Source organism: Pteropus medius, unplaced genomic scaffold (genome assembly GCF_902729225.1).
Source record: "Pteropus medius unplaced genomic scaffold, Ma_sr-lr_union100, whole genome shotgun sequence".
Taxonomy (NCBI): domain Eukaryota; kingdom Metazoa; phylum Chordata; class Mammalia; order Chiroptera; family Pteropodidae; genus Pteropus; species Pteropus medius.
The window spans coordinates 4,241,486-4,264,326 of record NW_024354502.1 but is presented as its reverse complement, the minus strand read 5'-3'; the positions used below and the strand labels follow the sequence as shown (position 1 = coordinate 4,264,326).

The following is a 22,841-nucleotide window of genomic DNA, read 5'->3' as shown; positions in this document are numbered from 1 at the left end:
TACAGGTCTCATATTTCTGTTCGTGTTGTGAGCATGATACAAACTGCCCTTCATTTCAGATGATCTTTTCAATGATGTTTACATAGCAAACAGCCTTAAAAAAAAAAAGAGAGTGTCCTCTGGAGAGCAAGTCAAGCACTTTTACTGCCCATTACAAAAGGTCTGAGGTCCTAAGCTCTGGGTTCCGCCCCTGTAACGCACCCCCCCACTGCCTGAGCACTCAATACTTGGAACCCATACACATCACCCCCTTGGGACTCCGAGGCACGAGGAATTGATGCAAATATGCTGAAGCTTCCACTGCTTGCTGGGCCACGAATAATAGTCTCCTGCAGCATCCACGAAACCGGCAGGCTAGTGCACTTCTTGACAGGCGTGGTGAAAGCTTGGAGCCTTCACAGACCTCGAGACCCCCTTCTTAGAGATGGTTTACCACCACAGTTCAACACGCTTGGTCATTCCTGACCAGTTCGCCTAAACAATGTGGACACTGATACTGCTGGTTACAATACAGTCACTGTTTTTAAAAATCTAAAAGTCTCTTTTATACTCTTTCCCAACAGCTACCTTCTAAAGGGGCAGGAGGCCTAAGATAAGCGAATGGCAAAAACCTAAAAAGACAACAGAAAAATCAAGAAAGCGAACACAGGAGAAATAAGTTAGGAGATAAGCCATTTTTACAAAACAATCATTTTTAATTCACTACATTTCATGACTAGCAGTGGATTCTCTGAAGTAAACAAAGACAATTAACATGGAAAAGACATTGTTTGTTTTTTAAAGGGACTACTAAGCAGAGATTTGTATCTCTGTATGGTTTCCCAAGGGAGAGAAGTGGTCTTTGATCTTTCTGAACCACTTGTCTTCAAATTCTTTCGAAGATGCAATCACCAAGGCGGTCAGGGCTGCAGAGCCGACACACTTCACCTCGGTGTGAACTTCGTCTTTTATTTTTTCTGGGACAATATCTTCTCCCATAACCTGCGGTGGGAGGAAAAAAACCCTGACCCAATAAAGGGCAGTGGACACGGAATGGAAGACTGCTCTTCACCAAGCGTAAAGGATCTCAAGGAAAAGCAGAAATACTTTGGCAGCCAGGGGACAATTCGACAGTTCGGATATACTGAAAAGAAGCTTGTTTGGAAGCAGCGATCGAGGGACCACATGGGTACAATGTCCCACATTTCCAGTCTCACCCCTCCCTGAGTGAACCCATCACTGACCTAAAGCGGTAATATTCAGCCTGCAGGGAGCGTGAGTCAGCCTTCATACGTCAAAGGGCATCTTCTGTTGGCAAGAATGCAGCTGTGAGGGGTTCTTCCTGCTTGTAAAGCAGAAGATACTGTCCCTGACTGAGAAGCAGAGCTGGGGTACAATACAGCTGCTGCGGGGGGTGGGGGTGGGGGGGAGGTGGGGGGGGTGGGGGGGGGGGAGGCAGACAGATCCCGTCTCCTAGAAGTTCTCCAGAGAAGTCAGAGGCAGCAAACGGTGGAGTAGCAAGAAGCTGGGCCCACCCTTTCCTGACGTGTAGAGACTCAGTCCCTCTAGAAATGTGACTACAGCTACCCCAGGGACTTGAGCAGGCCTGCACTCTGATGGCACAATACTGCTCCCTAGTGGACAGACTCAGGCCCAGAGTCTTCAGTTTCTCTTTGACCAAACAGCCAGAAAATGAAGTAGAAAAAGCCTGCACCTGAACTCTCCCCATCCCGCCCCCGTGATCAGCCCGCCTGCGGTAAGGGCAGTGACCTCTATTAAGTCCCAAGACATTTCATATACCACTCGGCAGGGATGCTGTGGAGGGAACTCCAGTCATTTAGATCTGGACTAGATGACCTAAGTTTCCTGCAAACCCTGAGAGCCATGTGTTTGTGAAAACTCAAAATGATACGAATCAGAAGCACTGAGAACAGTTTCCACTGGCTTTAAATCTTCAGACTACATATTGTTTGAGGTAAGAGCTGATGAGATGAGCAGCTCAATGAGGCAACTGTCAGCTTTTACGGAAGCATATGGTATTGTCATCAATTCTAAGATAATTTTTGTTTCCGTATTTTACCATTCCTGAAATCAAGGTGTATCTTATAACTACGGGCTGTCATAATGTAAATGGCATCTTATTTTTCTTTTGGTTGTACATCAAATAACAATGTGTCTACAACTGATGACTCCGTGAACTCAATGAAATACAGTATTTTAAAATCTGGGATATAACATCAACACTGCATTCTTAGGTATGTACCCGAAAGAAGTGAACTCAAACAGATACCTATATGCCAATGTTCACAGCAGCATTAACCACAATAGCCAAAAGGTGAAAACAGTACAGGTGTCCATCATCAGATAACAAGCAAAATGTGGTGTGTATATATGTAAGTACAATGGAATATTATTCAGCCATAAAAAGGAACGAAGTTCTGATACATGCTACAACGTGAACCTTAACAACATTATGCTAAGTGAAATAAAAGGACAAATGTTTATGATTCCATTATTTGAAATATCAAGAATAGGCAAACTCACAGACACTGAAAGTGTATTAGAGGTTACCTGGGGTTCCGGGAAGGGATTATTGATGAATGGTTACTGTTTCTGTTTGGGGTGATGAAAACTTTTGGAAAGAGATAGTGGTGATGGTTGTACAACACTGTGAATGTAATTAATGTCACTGAATTGTACACTACACAATGATTAAAATGGTAAATTTTATATATTTTTTATCACAAAAAGAAAGGGAGAAGAAAAACTGTTCTAGAATAAAGGAGATGTTCTAGAATAAAGAACTACATGTAGTATGTGGGCCTTACATGGCTCCATATTCAAATAAAACAACTATAAAAAAAAAGTATACAAAGACTATCTAAAGATAAGGGTCATGCTCACGTCACAACGTCAAATAAAATTAACAGAGCACAGAATGAAATGTGCATTATAACCCCAATGAGAGTCCGCACGTTTGTCATTTTTAAAAAGCTCCATGAGTAATTCACATGTATTTTCCAGGTAAAGAACTATTATTTCAATTAGTCCACAGAAATATTGAGCATGGTGAAGGATGTGAAGATGTTTAACACATCTTGTAAGGACGTCTTACTTATAAGGATACCCTCAGTTACAAGGAACCTAAAAGCTAGGGGAAAGATGAGACATATTCTTGTACTTTTTTTCAGGGCCCAAAGAGCTATCTATTCAAGCGATCACTCTATCTGAGCTCAGATGAGGACGGAACTGCCACAGACCAGGACACTCAGGGAACGCTTCCTAGAGGACGTGGAACTTCAGCTGGGTCTTTGGGGATGGGAACTGTAAGCAGGTGGAGATGGGAAAACCCACGACAAGTTTGTTACACGTGGGGAGATTAGTCGAGTGGAAGCAAAAGATTTGTGTAAGAGATTACTAGGTCATAAATTTGGGGTTACGCCCTGGAAGGCCTCGGACACCATTATCAAGGCCTTTAAACTAGACCTGACCTCTGAAGTAACAGTGACACATTTTAGTTTTTAAGCAAGGAGGTAACATGGTCAAAGCAATATTTTAAGAGGAACCCAGCAGCAATGTTCAAGACAGACCCGAGGGGAGGCGGCGAGGAAGCAGGGACGAGCCAGGAGGTCACTGTGAGAGTCGACACGAGGTGATAAGGACGATGGCGCTGGTGGTGGAAGAGACATGAAGGGGAACCCTGAAGGGAGGGTGGGCTTGGCGGTGGGCTACAGGTGAGACCAGAGAAGAGGCCCAACATAGTGAGGTTAAGATCAACAAAATAATTAAGTCTCCAGCTCCTGTTTCCTCTCAGCAAGCATTCGCTGACCGTCAAGTCCGTGAAAGTCCCTACACTACACTAGGCACCGACAGAAGAATGACTGAAAAGTGTTTGGATGAGCAGTTCCATTTCAGATATTCTGTATCTGAAATGACAGCAGAATAATCAATAATCATCTGAGAGTAATCACTCGGTAGGTAATTAATCTGAGACGTGAGACAAGCGATCCAGAGATGGGACTGGATACAGACTGCAGGGTAATCGACCCAGAGGTGACACCTGAACCGACGAGCGTGGTTACGATTCGTGAGGGAGAAGCGCCGAGGGAACAGAGAGCCCAAGTGGAGCCACAGAGAGCATCGAGACCTCTGAGACACCAGGAAACCAGTGGCTTCCCAAGAGGCAGAGGGATATTGAGAAATATGAGAAAACCAGACTAGTGTAGCCTCTCAGAAGTAAAGGGGAGAGGAGACGAGAAGTGAGGGGCAACAGCTACAGATGCTGCAGAGAGACGAAGGAAAACAAAGGCCGAGGAGGAGTCACGGTAAACAGGAGACAGGTATCTGCGCCTGTCTGTGGGCTCAAGGGCAAGGGCCCAGGGAAGAAGGCTGAGAAAGGTTCAGAAAGAACAGACAGGACAGCGTGATCCAGGAGTGGGGAGAGTCCAAACGGGAGCTTAGCTTGGGGAAGGAAGGAAGGTGCCTGCAATCGCAGACAAGCAGTATTTCATGAAAGAGCGATGTTTGGATGTATATGGATAGAGATTTATTCTCATAGGAAAAGCTCCTGAGCTGTCAAGTTTCAATTATATACCAGAAAGAACTAGAGTGAAAAACTTAAATACATAATCTCCAAATGCCATCTTAAGTAATTTCAACAGCGTATTTTAAAAAAAAAAACGAATAAAGTTTTTAAAAAAATCGGCACTTGCATTTCTCTGCAGCCATCACCACAGTGACAGGGTGGAGCAGAGAGGAAATAGACTTGAGGCTGGATGGGGTCCTGGGCAGCGCTGCCACTTAAAATCTGACCTTAAGCAAGTCACCACCTCTTGGAGCCTCACTGCCAGCCCTACCCGTCCCCCAGGCGGTTAGGAGGGGGAACGGAGGAGAAACCACACGAGAGTGCTGTGCGAACGTCAACACACTCTCATTCATTCACTCAGCACTGAAGAGACAATCACTGGGCATTCATGATGCTCAAGCAGGCAGGGACTCACAAGCACCGACAAGTAAATGACACGCAGCCCCTGCCTTTCCGTGCTGCAGGACAAAGATGAAGAAGCGGCCGCTTTCGGGGATGAAGAGATCAAAAAGTATGCAAAGGAGGGAGACAGAGTCCTTTAGTGGATGAGATTTGACCCTGTTTTTTTAAAAAATGGTACTGGAGCCAGGAAAAATATCTCTGATGCCTTGATTCACATAAACCCTACGGGATATACTCACCTCAGCTATCGACAGCAAAGTGTCTTCTTTGAAGCTGAACCCTTTCATTTTATCTTCAATTTCCTGCTGAGTCCTTAAGTTCCTCTCCAAAGCAAACGATGTTTGCTGGGATTGGGTGAGCTGAAGCAAAAGCCTAAAAAACCAGAAAAGTCCCAATGTGCAGGCTCCACAGATCGGAAAGCCGTGAGGACACGGACACACAGCTGAATGGAAGGCGCCAACCTCATCTGAACCCCTACACTTCTTATTCTGAACAAACTGCCCAACTTTTCACTGGAGTCATCTTTTCTAAAATTCAAAGAAATCTTCAGGGAGCAAGACTTCAAAAGGGCTTCTTATAGGAGTCAAGTGATTGAAAGCACAAATAATGTGGAGAGAAAAGAACACGCCTCCTAGTCATAGGCTCCTCCCCCAGAGTCGCTAGGGTGTGTTCCTTTGAAGTCAGTGCCCTATGACCCTTCCATGTCCCTGAACCCACAGCATCTTGACTTCAAGGATTAATTAGATTCTCTAGCTCACTTCAAAGCAGGGCCAGATCTTTGAGGACCCTCTGATGACCCATTTGTAACTGCGTCACCGCTACCTTCCCCATCATGATCGTAACCTGGTCTCCTCATTCCTCTGGTCCTCTTAACACGTCTCTTTGTTTGTTTGTTTTTTAAATATGAAATATATAGATTTTCCCAGTTTCCCTCAGGCCTCACTGGTCCCTACTGTTGCAACCCAGCAGCACGCAGCTCATGTTCGCTCATGCCGCATCCTGAGGAATGTACCAGATACTACTCTAGGCACAGGGGGATACTGGTGAGCAAAACAATGTTCTTGCTTCATGGGGCAGAAGGAGAGAGATCAGACAGGAAGATAATTTCAGGTAGTAAGGAGTGCTATGAAAAAAATCCAAGATAGGATAGAGGAATTACCTACCTCGGATGGGGCAGTAGAGGCAGGCTCTTCTGAGGTATCGCTCAGGCTAAGACCTAAATGATGAGGAGCCAGCTGTAAGGGGGCCTGCCTTCTGCGGGAAGGGGGCCTGCTGAGGGGGAACGGCATCCCGACACAGAACTAGCTCAATGTGTTTGAAAATCATGAAGATCACCTTGGGCGGAACACAGCCAGGGGAAAAAAACTAGTAAACGAGGAGAAAAAGAAAGGTAGGGCCAGATCACGTAAGACCTCACAGACCATGGAAAGAAATGTGGACTTTATGTTACGTGTGATGGGAAGTCACTGGAGAGTTTATAAAAGAATCTGACCCGATTCATGTTCATCCTGCTTCATTCTAACCTGTTTGCATCACCTGCCTGGCTTCTGGAAGCATTTACATTTGTGACTCGTTTTTCTGAACTTGCTTTCTCCTGCCTGCTCCTGAAATTACTTGAAAATACAGCTTACACTTGCTCCTTCTACTTCATGTTCATTCATTCATTCAACTCTCTGCAACCTGCCTTGTCCCCCCATCACCACTGAAATTGCCCTCTCAAAGGTCACAAATTACCTCCTAGCTTTCAAATCCTCTTTTCAAAATTGATCCTACCCAACTCAACTTCTCACTAGCATCTAATTGCAAATCTCTTTCCCAAAACTCCTTAACTTCTGGCTCCCTTCTGAGCTCAACCTGCATTTCCTAATGAGAAGCTCCAGCTGGATGACCTGCCAGCACTTGAACCTCAGCACATGAAACCTGCAATCATTACTTGTAGCATACAGCTGCTCTGTTCTTCCTCCTCTGTGACCTGTCTCCGTCACGGCCACCACCTCTACCCATCCGCCCAAGGCACTCTTCATAATCGTCTTTGACTCCTCTGTTCACCCCTCCCTGACCCTGTCCTTCCCACATACTTGGCTGGTCACCAAGTCCTGTCTATTCCAACCTGCAGTGACACCCATTTCCTTGTCACCATCCACCAATTAGTCCACAGCCCCTTCACTGGGGCCTCTAGTTCCAAACACCTTCTTCTAATACTTCCTCCCAGACACCAGAGCTCCCTCGAGACCACTGCTCCTGTTACGCCACTTCAGCATTTAAAACTTTCAGATACTCTCTGGGCCTTCAGCATGAGGATCAAGCTCTTGAAGATGACATTTAATGTCTTGCACTAGTAAAAACAACAAAAGTACATTTACGAAATGCTTACCAAATACTGCCCATTGCAGCAAGTGCTTCAGGCACATGGGGTTTCCCACAACCCGTGAAGGAGGCACTTTCCCCATTTCTCCCTCTGTTGGGCTGATGTAATGGAGATCAGAGTTTCAATAATCTGTGCGAGGTCTCACAGAGCAAGTGGAGGAGTCCAGATTCAGATCTGACTGAATGTGACTTAAAATCAGATCTGAATCCAAAGTCCTGCCTCCGACGTTAACTCTGCCCACCTGGCCCTGTGGTCCACGGCCTGCCTCGCAAGCTCCAGCGCACACCACCAAGGCCGCCCTCCCCACCACACTGTGTGACGACACTGCTCGCCCACGTTCGCCCTCAGGCTGTGCTCTTCATGGAGCATGCCCCTCCTCTTTCCACGGTGTCAGCGAGATGCTCTGGAAAGCACACGGGCTCTGGAGCTGAAGACCTGGGTGCAAATCCTGGCAGCGCCTCACAGCTGCGCCACTTTGGACATGATTCTAAATCAGTTTCCTGGTCTCTACAGGGGGATCCCAACATCCACCCCAGAGGGTGGTGACGGTTAGCATAAAATCACGTACACAAAGCATCAGATGGCCCCGGGGACTGAGCGGAAGCATCCCTCTGGAAAGGCCACCTTTCTCCTGCCACGCAAACAGCTCCTGGGTGCCAGCCCCACAGAGTTCCGCTCACGGGCTAGCACTCTGCTGGCGCCTGTGCTGCCCGCCACTGACGGCGCAGACGCCTTCCTCACGCAGTGAGTTGTGGAGAGAAACGTTCTCTCTTCAAGTGATCTTTATGATCTCAGTACCTAGCACGTGCCTCGCACACAGCTGTCACTCAATGTACCTCTGAATTAGTGACCTAATCAACACTAAATCAACACTGAATATTTAAAATCTGCCAAATAAGTATCATTCTCAGTAAGCCTCATTGTTAGTCAATATTTCTTGAATTCTTCAGAGTTAAAAAAGGAAAATAACAACTCATGTTTTTTGGCATCATTTGAGACCTAAGAGAGCCTCTTTCTCTCATAAAGTACAGAATTGGTCAAGTGTAGTCCCCCTTCTCGTAAACTCTCACACATTATGGAGTCAGAGTATGTGGAGCCCTGAACCCTATGAATTCTCTGTGAAATGAATTAAACATTGTGCATCGTTAACAGTGATTCAAACACAAGAGCGGATTTTCTCTAGATTTCTGGGGAACATATCAGTAAAAAGTTCCTTGTTTAAAATATCTCTTCCCCCTTTGTTAATGTTTTATACATTTAATTTTCTTTTCCCATTTTAATGTTTTTCAATTTTAATTTTCTACCTTAAGTAATGATGCAAGTTGTATTCTTGAGCAAATATGGTTTTGTTTCTAAATCTTACATACTAAAAGGACACGTTCAAAGGATTCTGTCTAGACCAGAGGCAAAAATCTCCAAAACATATAACGGCGTCTTGCCTAGAACTTTTTGAAACTTCAAATTAGAAAACTAAAACCTTCACTCTGAGCTTAGTACCAGGCACTGTTAATCCATTGTCCATTTACCTGGTTCGGATAAGAGAGGCGCACGCTTTCGCCTGAGCGCCCAGCAGCACTGCTTCGCTCTGGTCTGCCACGGAGTTCGGAATGTCATCGGGAGCTTGTGCGTCCTTCTGGTTATCCCTGCCGCCTGCTCCGCGAGGATGCACAGGCAACGTTTCGGGGGGACACAAGAGATAGTCTCTTCCTGCATGTGGAAAGGAAGATTTTACAGCTTTGTCGCTTGAGGTGAAACCGTTCTGTTTATGGGGTGACGTGGACGGTGCTGAGAGAGCTGGCCCCAGATTCAGGTAAGCCTCTGCCAATCTGGCCCAGTTCCACGGGTTAAAAGGATGCAAAGAAATCAGTTTCTGTAGGCAGAAAATGCTTTTCTCCACGTTCTGCAAACTTGAACAAATAGCAAACTGGAGGTAGAGCACAGTGGTTAAATGGTCTGTGTTAGTTGCTTTATTTTCCTAGGGAGAAAAAAAAGGTCAAAAATTTTAAACTTCCGAATGTTTTCCATAAAAAATGGAGATTCCTAAAAACCCAAGTTGTATATATTATAAATCAGAAGTGTTTTTCAGCATCTACACAAGAATGAATGAAACATTTCTCAATAGATCTGTTTGAAACCATAAACCTAGAGAAATATATCCTACCTAGCAAGCAAAATAAGCACCAGTCACTCCCAAACATCCTAATGTCATAACGATAACACAATTCATGTGATAGCGGCCTGATAAAGTCCAGCTCCGAAACCATAAAGGTCAGTTTATTTCCAATTTTTATTATAATCTTTATTGTCTTTAGCTGAGACCCAAGCCAACTTTTTTATACCTTGGGCTAATGGTTCCATTTTAATATTCCGGGCTTTCTAAAAATCCAAACGGTAATTTCCTTGAGGATTCAAATGAACTCTACTTCCAAATTTTCCTTGGCTTAGACATCTAAGCAGGACGGCCTTGAAGCCCTCGGTGTTTCATGCTGCACCATGATTGAATCCAAATGCACTCCCTGCTAGCTATGACCAAGGCCGGCTGCTTCTGGCCAGAGTGTTGTGCTGGGTTTCAGCCTGATCAGAAAGTCCTCTTCCAGGCTCCTTAACCAGAGCCGCCATCTCTTGCCTAACTTGCCATATGGCAAAAGCCCAGTGGGTTAGGGGAAATGAGCTTTCTTTTTCTAAGTTAAAGTTTGTGGAGAGCAAACAGCAGATTAAAATTACCTTTCAGTTGATTTTAAGTCTGAGGAAAATCTGGCCTAGTGTCCAACATCAAACTGCCGCAGAGAAATACACTGAGCAAGAAATAAGAGACAAACCACAGGGCAGGCAGTGCGAAGACAACGCAGACCGGTGAGTGAAAGTGTGGGAAGATTCTCAACAGTCATGCATCCAGGAAATAAAGCCCCTATGCCACCTGTCTGGCCACATGGTATCATCCCGATGACAACTTATCTGGTTTCACTATTACTATTTAGTATTCTGTCCTTCCCAACAGACCCTTAAGTTCCAAAAGGCTTTTTGTTCAATGCCGAACTCCAAGTAGAGTACAGCGCCTCAGACGTAACAGATGTTCAAACCTGTTGAATTATACAGCTTCATGCCTTATTTATAAGGAAAGCAACATGTACAGACTACTTATAACGAATGCTTCCTTTCCTCTACCCAGTCTGTAGTGCTTCATGCTGTTCAAAAATATTTGCATATCAAGAAAGCAAGCGTGTGTTGGGGCAGAGGTTGTTACACAGAAACCATGACTTTGATGTGAGGGTTTTAACAGCATAACTAGTGAGTAACTATGGAAATTAAATTCCATTGAAGTGAGTTTGTGATTTTTCCAGAATATTGCAACTCTTATAGTGCAATGATGATGACTGTGTTAATACTTACTGAGTGATTACCCTGTGCCAGGCACTATCCTAAGTGCTTTACTCATTTAGTACTCATGACGAGCCTTTAAAATAGATTCTACCATCATCCCCATTTTATAGACAAGACAAATGAGTCAAACAGCTAGTGAGTAGCAAAGCTACAGTGAGTCACACTAGCAGTCACAGAATAAAGGGGGCTTCAGAAGAGCTGACGTACGTTAGCTGGCTTTGGATTCTCCCACAAGACGCTAGGTGAGCAATGTATGTGCAGGGTACAGATATGGTTTCTCTATTTCCTTAGCAATGAACTCAGAACTGGGCACAGAGTGAAACCGAAACAGATGTTTGTGGAGCGCATAAATGAAAAAAAGTCATTTACTGTCAGAAAGCAGTTTCCTTACCATAGTTCATGAGCACATCAGCCACTATAAGATGCTTAAATTATTTAAGAAATAACTTCTTTTACAGATTTTATCCAAAAATCATTGAGAGGTGAATAAAGTTCAACAGAAGTTGTGAGCATAACGTGTTCACGTCCTGAAGGGCACTTTAGGATTAGCTGTCTATTTTGTTCGATGCTGTCCCCCTACAGTATGTGAGGAGACAATAACTACCAAGACAGAGAACAGAAATGGGCCAGAGCTAATAACAAAGAGGAGGATCTGCAAGTAGAGAAAGAATTTAAAAAACAAAGCAAAACATGGGGTACTAGGAAAGGAGAAAACCATGCAAAGGCAGCTCCGCTGAGATTCCGTGAAGAGACCCAAAGGAAGGGGTGAGACCCACTGGCCTACACTGTTTGCTTTCCCCAAAGTTCTCCCTGACCGCGTGCCCGGAAATGGAGGAGTAGTTCTCAAAGTCCTGGCAGGAGAGCTGAGGTCTCTGACTGGTCTTCCTCCTGCTGGGAACCACCCCAAGCTCTGGTCACCTGGCACCTGCAGACTGGTCACAGCTCTTTCTCTGAGCCACAGAAACGGAGACTTTCTAAGCCAGAAGGAACCGCAGAGCTAATCCGGCTCCTGACACTGACCTAGCTGCCACTGCTTTCAGTGGTCTAGGCGGGGAAGGCAAAACACACTAGTGACTGATGTGCAAGAGGAGCCAGGGAGAGGTGATGGGAGAGCAGAAGAGTAACAAAGGACAAGTGACTGATGTCTAGAAAAAGGTGCCGAAAGGCCAAAGTTGCTGTTCATTTGCAGACCGGGGAGGGAGAGAGTAAATCCCACACGGTCGCTGTTCGTGCCATGCTTCCTTAGCAAGGTAATCTTCTCTTTCAGCTTAAGAATTAACCCACAATTACAGGAGAGAAAAAGAAAGAACAAACACAGCTATTTTCCATGTTCTGAAGACAATTATCACCAGGGTTTCCTCTCACTGCAAGCGGCTGGGGTACAGTGCAATGAACCCCTCAGCAAGCACATTTAAGGATTTCTCTTAGTTAATGAGTACGGTTCAACTGAATGCATAGTTTATGCTGATCTCTGGTCAGCTAGATCCATAGGGTTCAAGATCAGTGCCTTGGCACCTGGTTGATTCCCTTGCAGGAAAACTGGTCGTCTATAAACTAGGATTGATAAACTTACGACCAATCACTATATCAAATTCACACAAATACCCATACACATAAACCATAAACGCCTTAATCTGAAAACAAAAACAAGCAGAATCAAAAATTGTAAAGAATTGCTTTTCTTTTCTTTAGCTCTTAAAAAAGGTTCTGTCATTTAAGAATAAAAAGGACTATTAAAGCTTGGCTTAGTTTGATATTTAGTCAATTTTTGTGACGTTTTTTCTGTTTACAAAAGTAATATCATATTCATTGTAGAAATTACGGAAAATAAAATCTAACAAAAATCTAAAGAAGAAAACAGATCACTGATAATCCTTCCACTCAATATTTATTCCTAGTAACAGTAAAAACTTTACAAATGTTTTCAGGCATTGAAGAATTTTGAGCATAATATTTTTTCATACAGGAAAAAAAATATTACAAGAAAATGATTATGTATAAAGCCCCAAACTATTCATCATAATAATTGGCTATTCTCTCCTGCTTACCCAAACTGATTTTGATGCTAGCAAGAAGCTGTTTTTTGTTTTGTTTTGTTTTTTAGAAAATATTCAACCGCCCTAGGAAAACAAATGAAAATAAGCAATGAAGCCACTCACCAAGTCTGCAGCAATCTCCAGTGCTTCCGCGTGCCTTCCCAGGTGAACCAGGCACCGAGCCTGGCTTTCCTGGACATCCCTTTTCATGGCCAAATTCGCAGGTGGCAGTTTTTCAGAGATACTGGAATACTCTTGTAGTGCTTTCTGGCAATTATTTGTTAAACAGAGGAAGTGAAGAGAAGAAATGAAAAGAAAGGCAGAAAAAAAGTAGAAAAAAAGATTCAGTTACAGGGATGATTTTTCCCCCAGGCAGAAGGTAATGTCATAATCAACCCCGCAATGAGTTAAGGAAGACGTGAGTATTTTCGTCAGTCACTATTTTTCCAAAATGCAGAGAAGAAAATCTTGGAGAATATAACCACTACGACCGTGGAGCACACTGCCTTACGGCAGGAAGAACATTCTGGAGCCAAGTCCTGGTTTTGCCACTAATTTGATATATAAACTTTTCATCAGCAAAATAATAGGACTCTTGTGAAGATGACATGAGCTCTATATGTAAAGCAAGCTAATGTCAAGTTGTTAGTTCCTCCATCTTCTTACAAATGTGGACGCTTTGCTCCTGTGATGCCATGAAATATCTGTGCTAGAGCCTCCGCATTATGCAGAAACACAGTGCCTGGGGAGACCCACCTACAAGGATCCCCAGGTCCCTATGCTAGAGTTAGTCTAAGAAACAAAACAAACTATGTAGAGCCTCATAAAAAAGGACAGAAACTTGGCATTCTAAGATTATGGACACCTATCACAAAAGATTAAATTCCTCTTCACAAACAACACGCTCATAACTTAGTAGCCTGCTATTTACATATGCTGCAACCAACCGAACAAGCAGTGAAATCCTACATCTGTTGAATTCTACCTGATACTCTTGCCGTCTGTAGGCCAGGTCCCCTTTGAATTTCTTGATGGTTAGAGCTTCAACGTCATCATTGCTCTCCGTTTCTTCATAAAACCACTAGAAATTGTGAAAATAGCACAAAAGTGAGAATAAACCTTGCTTTTCCACCTCATACTCAGAAGCAATTTCCCATATATATAACCCATTAAGTCTCAAAAAAGACATACTTCTTCAGGATGGGACTCAGAGGAAAATATGTGACATGGAGACGTGATCATTTTAATGATGGCCCAGTTTTTATTAAAATTATCACAATTAACAAACATACAATCATATGATATCTCTCAACTGAAAAAGAAATGCAAAAGTATATGGCTGTATCCATAGCATTTTCAAGATGGGGGTGTGGTGCCTGGGAGCCCACATTTCACGAGCACAGTTCCTACTGGTTCTTCAGACTGGGACATGCTTTCTTGCAGAGAAACTTTTAGAGTGGCTGGAATAGGAATTGACAACTCTTTAAGGAAAGGACATAGAAAAGAAGAATTATCATTCTAGTTCTATTATGAAAATGCTATAAAAGCAAAAAGCAGAACCTCAGCAAAGAGGAGATGAATATTAGGCTGAAAGGAGGCTTCTGTGCAGTCAAATGCCAAAGACCTACAAGAGAGAAGTCTGAGGAAATGCCCGTCTGGGATATTTGATTCGCCTTTCCACCGATTTAAATGCTGTGAATAAAAAGAATGCGTAGGCTGAGATTTCTTGATTACTGAGTAAAGAACGTTCAGGTGAGAAAACAGGTATGACCAAAGCACAGTGTGGCAGTTCTCCCAGCTCCAAAGGAGCATCTCATCCTCCCTGTCGCTCGCGGGGAAAACGCACTGCGGCTGAATGGAGTCCATCCCCAAATGCTATTAATTCAAACGGAACTGCACTTTGATGGTTCCACCGTCATGTCAATATTCCGTGGTTCTATTTCTAAACGAGCTGCCCGGATATCATGGCCCCCTGTAATCTCAGTAAAAACACTTTCTCCCCTTCGCCTGACCCACCCCAGTGGAAAAAGCAAGTAACCACTGCTTTTCTGCTCTCTCTCTGAAGCACGGTGTAACTCAACAACAGTCTGAATTGCCCTTTGTTCTCCATTGCTCTCTAGTCACACAGGGTGTTAGATTATCAGCCAATCTCAACTTCTTGAACAACTGCACGACTTCAAAGCTCCATCCGGTTTTCATTATCGTACTGGGAAATGATCAAGCAAAACTTGATCATTTCAAATGATTATTTATACTTTCCCACATAACCTGCAGGCTCCCGAGAATTCAGACAGGGAATTGCTTCCTATGCCCCTTTTCTGGTAAGAGGAAAGAATAAAGAGCAGTGGACAAGGGTGTGACTAAGAGGTGACGTGCTGGTGACGAAACAGCTGGTCCACGTAGAACCTGAGCGGGCAGGGACAACAGAAATCTTCCAACCCACCTAGGGACGCCGAGATGACTTGAATAAGGCCTCTTTGAGTTTACGAGCAGTATCACGTACCAAACAAAGTCTACAGACAAGCGATTTTTGGATTTTACTTTATAAGTATACAGCACATCACACTAGACAAAGTGCTATCGCATTTCATTCTCACAAGAACCCTGTGAGCCAGCAAATATTATTTTTCCCAAATGACAAATAAGAAGCAGACACCTTCCAAGACAGGTAGTAAAGCCAATGCTGGAATTCAAGGGTCCTATCTCAGAAACACGGCTTTTCATGCTGCACGACAAGACTTCCCAAGCCCATCCAATTTTGAGGCCACGTGATCAAGTACTAAAGGTAACTGAACGACTGCATGTGGTAAGAAAATGTAAGTGAAATAAAAGAAAAACAGAATTCAGTAATTACTGAGTGCCTGTAATTACTGTAAGTACAATGGATGCGAGAAAAAATGAGACAATACATGAAAAGGAGCCCAGCACAGTGCATGAAAAGTAAGTTTTTGATAAAACTAGTTATTATTAGTGAGATGAGATTTACACACATGAAATACACTTGACCCTCAAAACACACGAGTTTGAACTGAGCAGGTCCACTTATACATAGACTTTCTTCAATAAATACTGTAAATGTATATTCTCTTTATGATTTTCTTAATGACTTTTTTCTCTAGCTGACTTTATAAGATACATTCTACAATACATGTAGCATTTAAAAACGTGTTAATCAACTGTTTACGTTATTGGTAAGGCTTGCCCTCAACAGTAGGTTGTTAGCAGTTAAGATTTGGGGGAGTCAAAAGTTATACATGGATTTTCCACTGTGCAGGGGTCAGAGTCCTTAATTCCCACGTTGTTCAAGGGTCAACTGTAATAGGAATACTTTTTAATTCAAAATAGTCACGGAGTTCCCATTATGAACAAAAAGTGCTAGGCGCTGGGGCGGGCATCAAAGTAAACACCCACTCCTAGGTGATCATTTAGATTCCGGCCTAAGAGTTTTATGGGATACTGAAAAGTGTTTTAACAGAAGCTAAAATAAAAGCGAGGAAAGGCATCAAGGACAAAAATTTTTGGTAGAAAAGGAGAATCAGAAAAGACTTCGTGGAGGAGGCAGCATTTAAGATGTGCCTTGAGAAATGAATGTAATTGAAGATTCTGACCATCAGAGGCGGGTTGACGTGGGCGGGGGAATTCACCGAACAAGGTCAGGCTCTGGAGTGGGCGGCGCTGGCGGGGGGACAGACGACACTAAGGTTTGAGGAGCGGGTGGGGACGGATTTCTGGGGGCCCCGACTGCCGGGCTGCAGGATCAGCGGAGGCACACGGCAGTTCCTGCAGATTTTACAGCAGGGGCGTAGGGAGGACCAGCGAGCTGAAGCGAGACCCGCCAAGGGCCAGACGCGTGCGTCGCCCTCAGTGCGGGGTGTCCTCGTGCCCTCGGAGGCCGACTGGGCCGGGCCCACCGGGTGGGGTTCGGGAGACGCCCATGCCTCGCGGGAAGAAGGGGTCACGGGGAAGCCACGGTGGGCCCTGGGGCAACCGGGGGGCGGCGGGCCTCGTGCCCGGACCCGCGAGGACGAGGCCCGGGCGAGGCCGAGAGGCTCCGCCCTCTCACCTGCGGCTCGCAGCGCTTGGCGCGGTAGGACGCAGACGGTCCGGGCCGCCGCTCCCGCCTCTCTTCGAACACCGAATCCTCAAACTCGCCACCGAACAAACAGAAGCCGGTCTCCATCGCGCGCCCACGGCGGAGAAAGCGAGAGGAGACGGTGCCTAGAGCGGCGCCCACTGAGGGTCAGCGCGGAAGGGGCGGGGCCTCCGAGGCCCAGAGCGCGGCATCCTGGGACTTGTAGTCTCTGGAGGGGCCAAATCGAGACTTGGCCCGCTGCAGATTGCGAGTCGTTGGGGGATATTTATCTGAGTTACAGACTGACCCGACCCGAGAAGAGTTCGATATATGCGTTTCAGCAGTTAGACAGAGCGATCCTTATATGCATGCGTCAAAAAGCACTGGCCCCAGGGTAGCTCTTTCAGACCAGTAGGTACCATTTTTTTCATCACTGACAATATTCCTGACACTGTGTTAAGCACGTTTTTTTACACTCTATATCCTTTTCTACCAACTTATGAAGGACAGTGATTCCCATTTTGCAAATGAAAGGCTTAGAGAGGTTAAGTAACTTGCCCAGGATTAATTAGCACGTAGCTAAGAGCTGGGAAATAAATGGGTCAGTAATCCCCCAGGTCGTGGGAGAAGAGACACCACCAATAACAAAGACCAGAATAAGTCACTCATTTATAAAACAGACGACACAAATTTACAGGGGACTCGATCAGGAGCATTAATTCCGCCTGGAGAAAACACCAAATCACAGAATTCTAAGACTACTATTTACTAGCGTTCTCATATTTTCAAGGTGTTCCTTGAAACTAGAAAGCAGAGATTGTTGACAAAATACTGGCCAGTATTGCACAGTATTACTGTGCCATATTACACAGCAGATGATAGACTTGGAGTTTTTCTCTGGTTTTCCTCCCCCTGGGTCCTCATCTCACGAGTTCCTCTTTCACCATTTGTCTTCCGGGGTTCTTTCTTCAACACAATTTTCTACTTCACAAACTCACTTTATGGAAACCTAATCCACTCTCCAAGGTTTCAAAATCCATCTCTCTGTTGGAGATTACAATTTCAGATACCAGCTCATATACCCAACCGTCTTGGTGGAAGGCTCCACCAGGACTGCCTGCAGACGTTAGCTATTGATGGGTTCATCTGGAAAAGGGCAGTTTTAAAAAAAGTTTGTTTTCTCATCAGAGATGTAATAGTCCATAATAGGAAAAAAATTAGAAATTATAGAAAAAGAGAAGAAAAAAGTATCCAAAATATCATCACTCAGAAGTAGTGGAGCCTAAAGAAGTTAGAGCCGTTTGTCCTATGTCCTAACAGAAAAGGCAATATCACATAGTGCAAAGGGCCACAAGCACCAGATTTGTCTGGGTTCAAGAGCCTGAATCAGTTATTCACTAGCTGTGTGACCCAATTTGTAAAATGAGCATCGATTAAACTGCGTGTGAAGTGCCTGTCAGTGAGTAACACGTGTTCATTCAAAATTCCTGTTCCAAGCTAAAGTAAGAGCAAAGCAAAGACAAGCAGCGAGTTTTTTCAGCATTTTCTTTTCGAAGACTGTTTGGTTTTGGAACTTCTACTTTCTCCTGATCTGAGGCACCCCCAGGTCTAGCTTCTTATCGGCCCAGCAACTAACTGAGCTAGATATTCTGCTGAAATAAGTTAGGAAGTTGATGAAGGGCAGCTTAGGAGTTAATGTTCTTTGCCCTCTGAACTCAGGATTCCTGAGCTCAGCGGTTTCCAGCGTTTTACCACTAAGAACACTTTTAGTTCGTTTTCTCTGAAGTTGTGGAGAATTTGTGTATGCGATAAAACTGCATTATCAACTAATAATTGCTTTATTTTCTTTAAAAAAAAAAAAAATGAATCCAAGTGCTATAAAACAGCCAGCCCAAGCTTCTGCCCAGCCTGAGCCCACCAGCATTGCCTCCCTACGTGTTAGGATTCTAGTTGAAAACAAAGAAGTAGGGACCCTGGAAAGCCTGAGGACAGGTTAAACGTGATTAATATTAGGCCTCTGGCAATAATGAAAACAGCTCAAAGACCCCTATCACTATTGAGGACCCAGGGTCTGGGACCCCAAGTTGTATACCATTGCTTTAAGTGATAGAGAGGCTCTAAGATAAGGTTATTTTAAAAGAGAGAAAATCAATAAAAGAGAAGAGCACTCTGTAACTGTTAAATATAACTTATGCACTTAGGAAATGCCAGATGTTAGACCCTGTTGGAGAGTGGGAATTCTGCAAGTGTCTAAAATTGTGTAGATGGAGATGAAAATCTTTTATAGGTTTCTATCTGTAAATATTTTATTTTTGATTGAGGAGTATGATTGAGTTCCCCATAGCAAGATAGACATCACCTCCTCCAGGCAGCCCTGTTTCTTTTTGCCTGTAATTCCCCCATGCTTCTCTCCATTGTGGCATTTAACACACTGTGGATTGTTTGAGATTGGAGACAGTGTCTTTTTCACTCTTGGATACCTAGCCCCCAGATACGGTTTGGTGCAGAGCACCTCAATCAATGCCTATTGAATGAACAGGAAATGGCAGAAGGAGCAGACGAGAGCACTTCTCAGTTCTAAGTCACATGTTCCTGTCCCATCTGAGTGGGGAAGGGGAGGAACCAACATTTATTGAACATCTATTATGTACTAGGTTGTGCTATGAGCACCCTATAAACTTTATTTTAATTCTCATAACCTCTCACTCCGAATTATATGTTTTATATGTGCTATGAGCACCCTATAAACTTTATTTTAATTAATTCTCATAACCTCTCACTCCGAATTATGCCCATTTTTACAGATGAGGAAATGGGATCTGAAAGGTCACTCGCCCAGGGTCATACTCTGAGTAGAAGAGATCAAATTCATAGTCAACTTCATCTGATATCAAAGTCTATGTTCTCAACCATCCCCAAAAAACAAAATGACGGGGGTTCACGAAGACATAGAGAACTGAATCTGTCACTGGCTGGCTCTGCTTGCCTCATATTCTGGAGCCTTGGGACTGAATATAACACAAGATAGAGATTACTAAGCACCTTAAGAGAAATAAAAAGTACAAAAGAAGTCTAGGAGAAAGAGAACTTAATTCCACTCAGGTATTTCGTATTTAAAGACAGTCTTGTCTACAAGAGGTGCTAGAACAACTGACATCCACATGCAAAAAAATGACCTTACACCCTTCACAAAAATTAACTCAAAATGGACCACGGATCTAAATGTAAAATGAAAAACTATAACTCCTAGAAAATAACATAGACGAAAACCTAGATGGTCTTGAGTATGGCAGTGACTTTTTAGATACAACACCAAAGGCACGATCCATGAAAGAAAAAAATACATAAGCTGGACTTCATTAAAATGAAAAACTGTCATTAAAAAACAGTTTCAAGAGGATGACAAGACAAGCCCCAGCTTGGGTGAAAATATTTGCAAAAGGCACATTGGATAAAGGACTGTTTTCCAAAATATACAAAGAACTCTTAAAATGCAACAATATAAAAACAAACAATCTGATTAAAAAAATGGGCCAAAGACCTTAATAGACACTTCAACAAAGAAGATATACAGATAGCAAATAAGCTGAACATCATATGTCACCAAGGAAACACAAATTAAAACGAGATACCACTACGCACCTATTTGAATGGCCAAAATCCAGAATACAGACACCACCAAATGCTGGTGAAAATGTGGAACAGCAGGAAGTCTCATTTATTGCTGGTGGGAATGCAACATGGTGTAACCACTTTGGAAGACAGTTTGGCAGCCTCTCATAAAACTAAACATATTTTTGCCATATGATCCAGCAATCATGCTCCTTGGTATTTACCCAAAGAATTAAAAACTTATGTCCACATGAAAACCTTCACATGGATGTTCATAGCAGTCTTATTCATAATTGTCAAAACTTGGAAGCAACCAAGATGTCCGTCAGTGGGTGAAAGGATAAATAAACTGGGGTACATCCCAACAATGGAATATTATTCAGCGCTAAAATGAAATGAGCTATCAGGCCATGAAAAGACATGGAAGAACTTTTAATGCATATTACTAAATGAAAGAAGCCAATTTGAAAAGGTTACAATTTGTATGACTCCAACTATATGACATTCTGGAAAAGGCAAAATTATGGAGACAGTAAAAAGATTGTGGTTTCCAGGGGTTAGTGGGGAGGGAATAGAAATAGGTGAAGCAAAGAGGATTTTGGGGGCAGTGAAACTATTCTGTATGATATTATAATGGTTGATACATGTCATTTACGTTTGTACAAACCTGCAGGACATACAACACTAAGAGTGAACCCTAGTGTAAACTCTGGACTTTGGGTGATAATGATATGTCAATGTAGGTTCATCAGTTGTAACAAATGTCAACTATAGTGGGGAACATTAACAGTGGGGGAGGCTGTGCGTGAGTTGGCAGCAGGGGGTATCTGAGAAATCTATGTACCTTCTCAACTTTGCTATGAACCTAAAACTGCTCTAAAGATTAAAGACTATTTTTTTAAAAAGCTATAAGGCGCATGGAAAACAACAGGAAAATGGCAGAAGTCCTTCCTTATCAGTAATTACTTTAAATCTTAATGGATTGAACTCTCCGATCAGCAGGCAAAGATTGGCAGAATATATTTTAAAAAATCATCTAAAGTGAATATCTTGTAGATAGCAACACACCGAAACTTACAAGATGTGGAAAGGCAGTGCTCAGAAGAAAATTTATAGCTGTAAATGCCAACATTAAAAATAAATATCTCAAAAATATTAAAAAATAAATATCTAAATAACCTAACTTTACACCTTGATGAACTAGAAAAAGCAAACTAAAAACAAAGCTAGCAAAAGGAAGGAAATATTAAAGACTAGAGTGAAGATAAAATAGAGAATAGAGAGAACCAGTGAAACCAAAAGTTGGTTCTTTCGAAAGATCGACTAAATTGATAAACCTTTAGCTAGACTGACAAAGGGAAAAAAAGATGCAAATAACTAAAAGCAGAAATGAAAGTGGGAACGTTACTACCGACCTTCCAGATATAAAAAGGATTATAAGAGAATACTATGAATAATTGTTTGCTCCAAAATGGAATAACCTAGATGAAATGGACAAATTTCTAGAAACATACAAATTACCTAAACTGACTCAAGCAGAAATGAGAGTCTCATCAGACCTATAATAAGAAATTGAACCAGTAATCAAAACTTCTCAACAAAGAAAAGTCCAGGACCAGATGGCATCATTGGCAAGAAGAATTAATTTAACACCAATCCTTCTCAAGCTCTTCCAAAAAATAGAAGAGGAGGGAAACACTTTTTCATTCTATGAGACCAGCATTACCCTGATACCAAAGCTAGAGAAAGACATCACAGGAAGAGATACAGACCAAAATCCTTTATGAATATAATTGCAAAAATCCTCAACAAAATACTAGCTAAGCAAATACAATAGCACATTAAAATGATGATACACCCTAACCGAGTGAGATTTATCCTACGAGTGCAGGAGTGGTTCAACATAAGAAAATTAATCGTGTTAATAGAATGAAAGAAAAAAACCATATGACCATCTCAGTTGACACAGAAAAGGCATTTGACAAAAGCCTTTTATGATAAAAACCTCTCAGAAAAATAGGAGTAGAACTTGTTCAGCATGATAAAGGGCATTTATGAAAAACCCACAGATTCAATGGTGAGACAGAAAGCTTTCTCTAATGAACAGGAACAAGACAAGGATGCCTTCTTTCGCCATTGCTATTCACCATACAACTAGAAGGTCTAGCCAGAGCAATTAGACAAGGAAAAGAACAGCAGGCATCTAAATTGGAAAGGAATAAAACTATGTTTATTTTACATGATCCTATATATAGAAAATCCCAAAGAATCCATAAGAAAGCTACTAGAGCTAATAAATGAATTCAGCAAAGTTGCAGGTTACAAGAACAAAAATTAATTGTGTTTATTCACCAGCAGTGAACAATCTGAAAAAGAAATTAAGAAAGCAATTTTGGTAACAATATA

At 42.9% G+C, this 22,841-nt stretch overlaps 1 protein-coding gene across 9 annotated transcripts; it reads right to left on the bottom strand.

The window, feature by feature from the left end:
- Positions 1–662: 662 nt before the first annotated feature.
- On the bottom strand, positions 663–17,010 carry CUNH8orf76 (chromosome unknown C8orf76 homolog). Of its 9 annotated transcripts, none has more exons than XR_005650925.1 (7): positions 16,815–17,009; positions 13,737–13,832; positions 12,875–13,018; positions 8,861–9,309; positions 5,206–5,338; positions 1,224–1,324; positions 837–981 (listed from the first exon to the last, which is right to left on the bottom strand). XR_005650925.1 is itself a non-coding variant. In XM_039853883.1 (7 exons), the coding sequence occupies exons 1-6, from the start codon at positions 16,929–16,931 to the stop codon at positions 1,260–1,262; spliced, it is 1,032 nt and encodes a 343-aa protein (XP_039709817.1). In that variant the 5' UTR covers positions 16,932–17,010; the 3' UTR covers positions 837–981; positions 1,224–1,259. The 9 variants fall into 9 exon arrangements, 7 of the variants coding, with proteins under 7 accessions (XP_039709816.1, XP_039709818.1, XP_039709819.1 ...); XR_005650926.1 differs by having other exon boundaries at positions 1,224–1,321; XM_039853883.1 differs by having other exon boundaries at positions 1,224–1,352; positions 16,815–17,010.
- Positions 17,011–22,841: the final 5,831 nt, after the last annotated feature.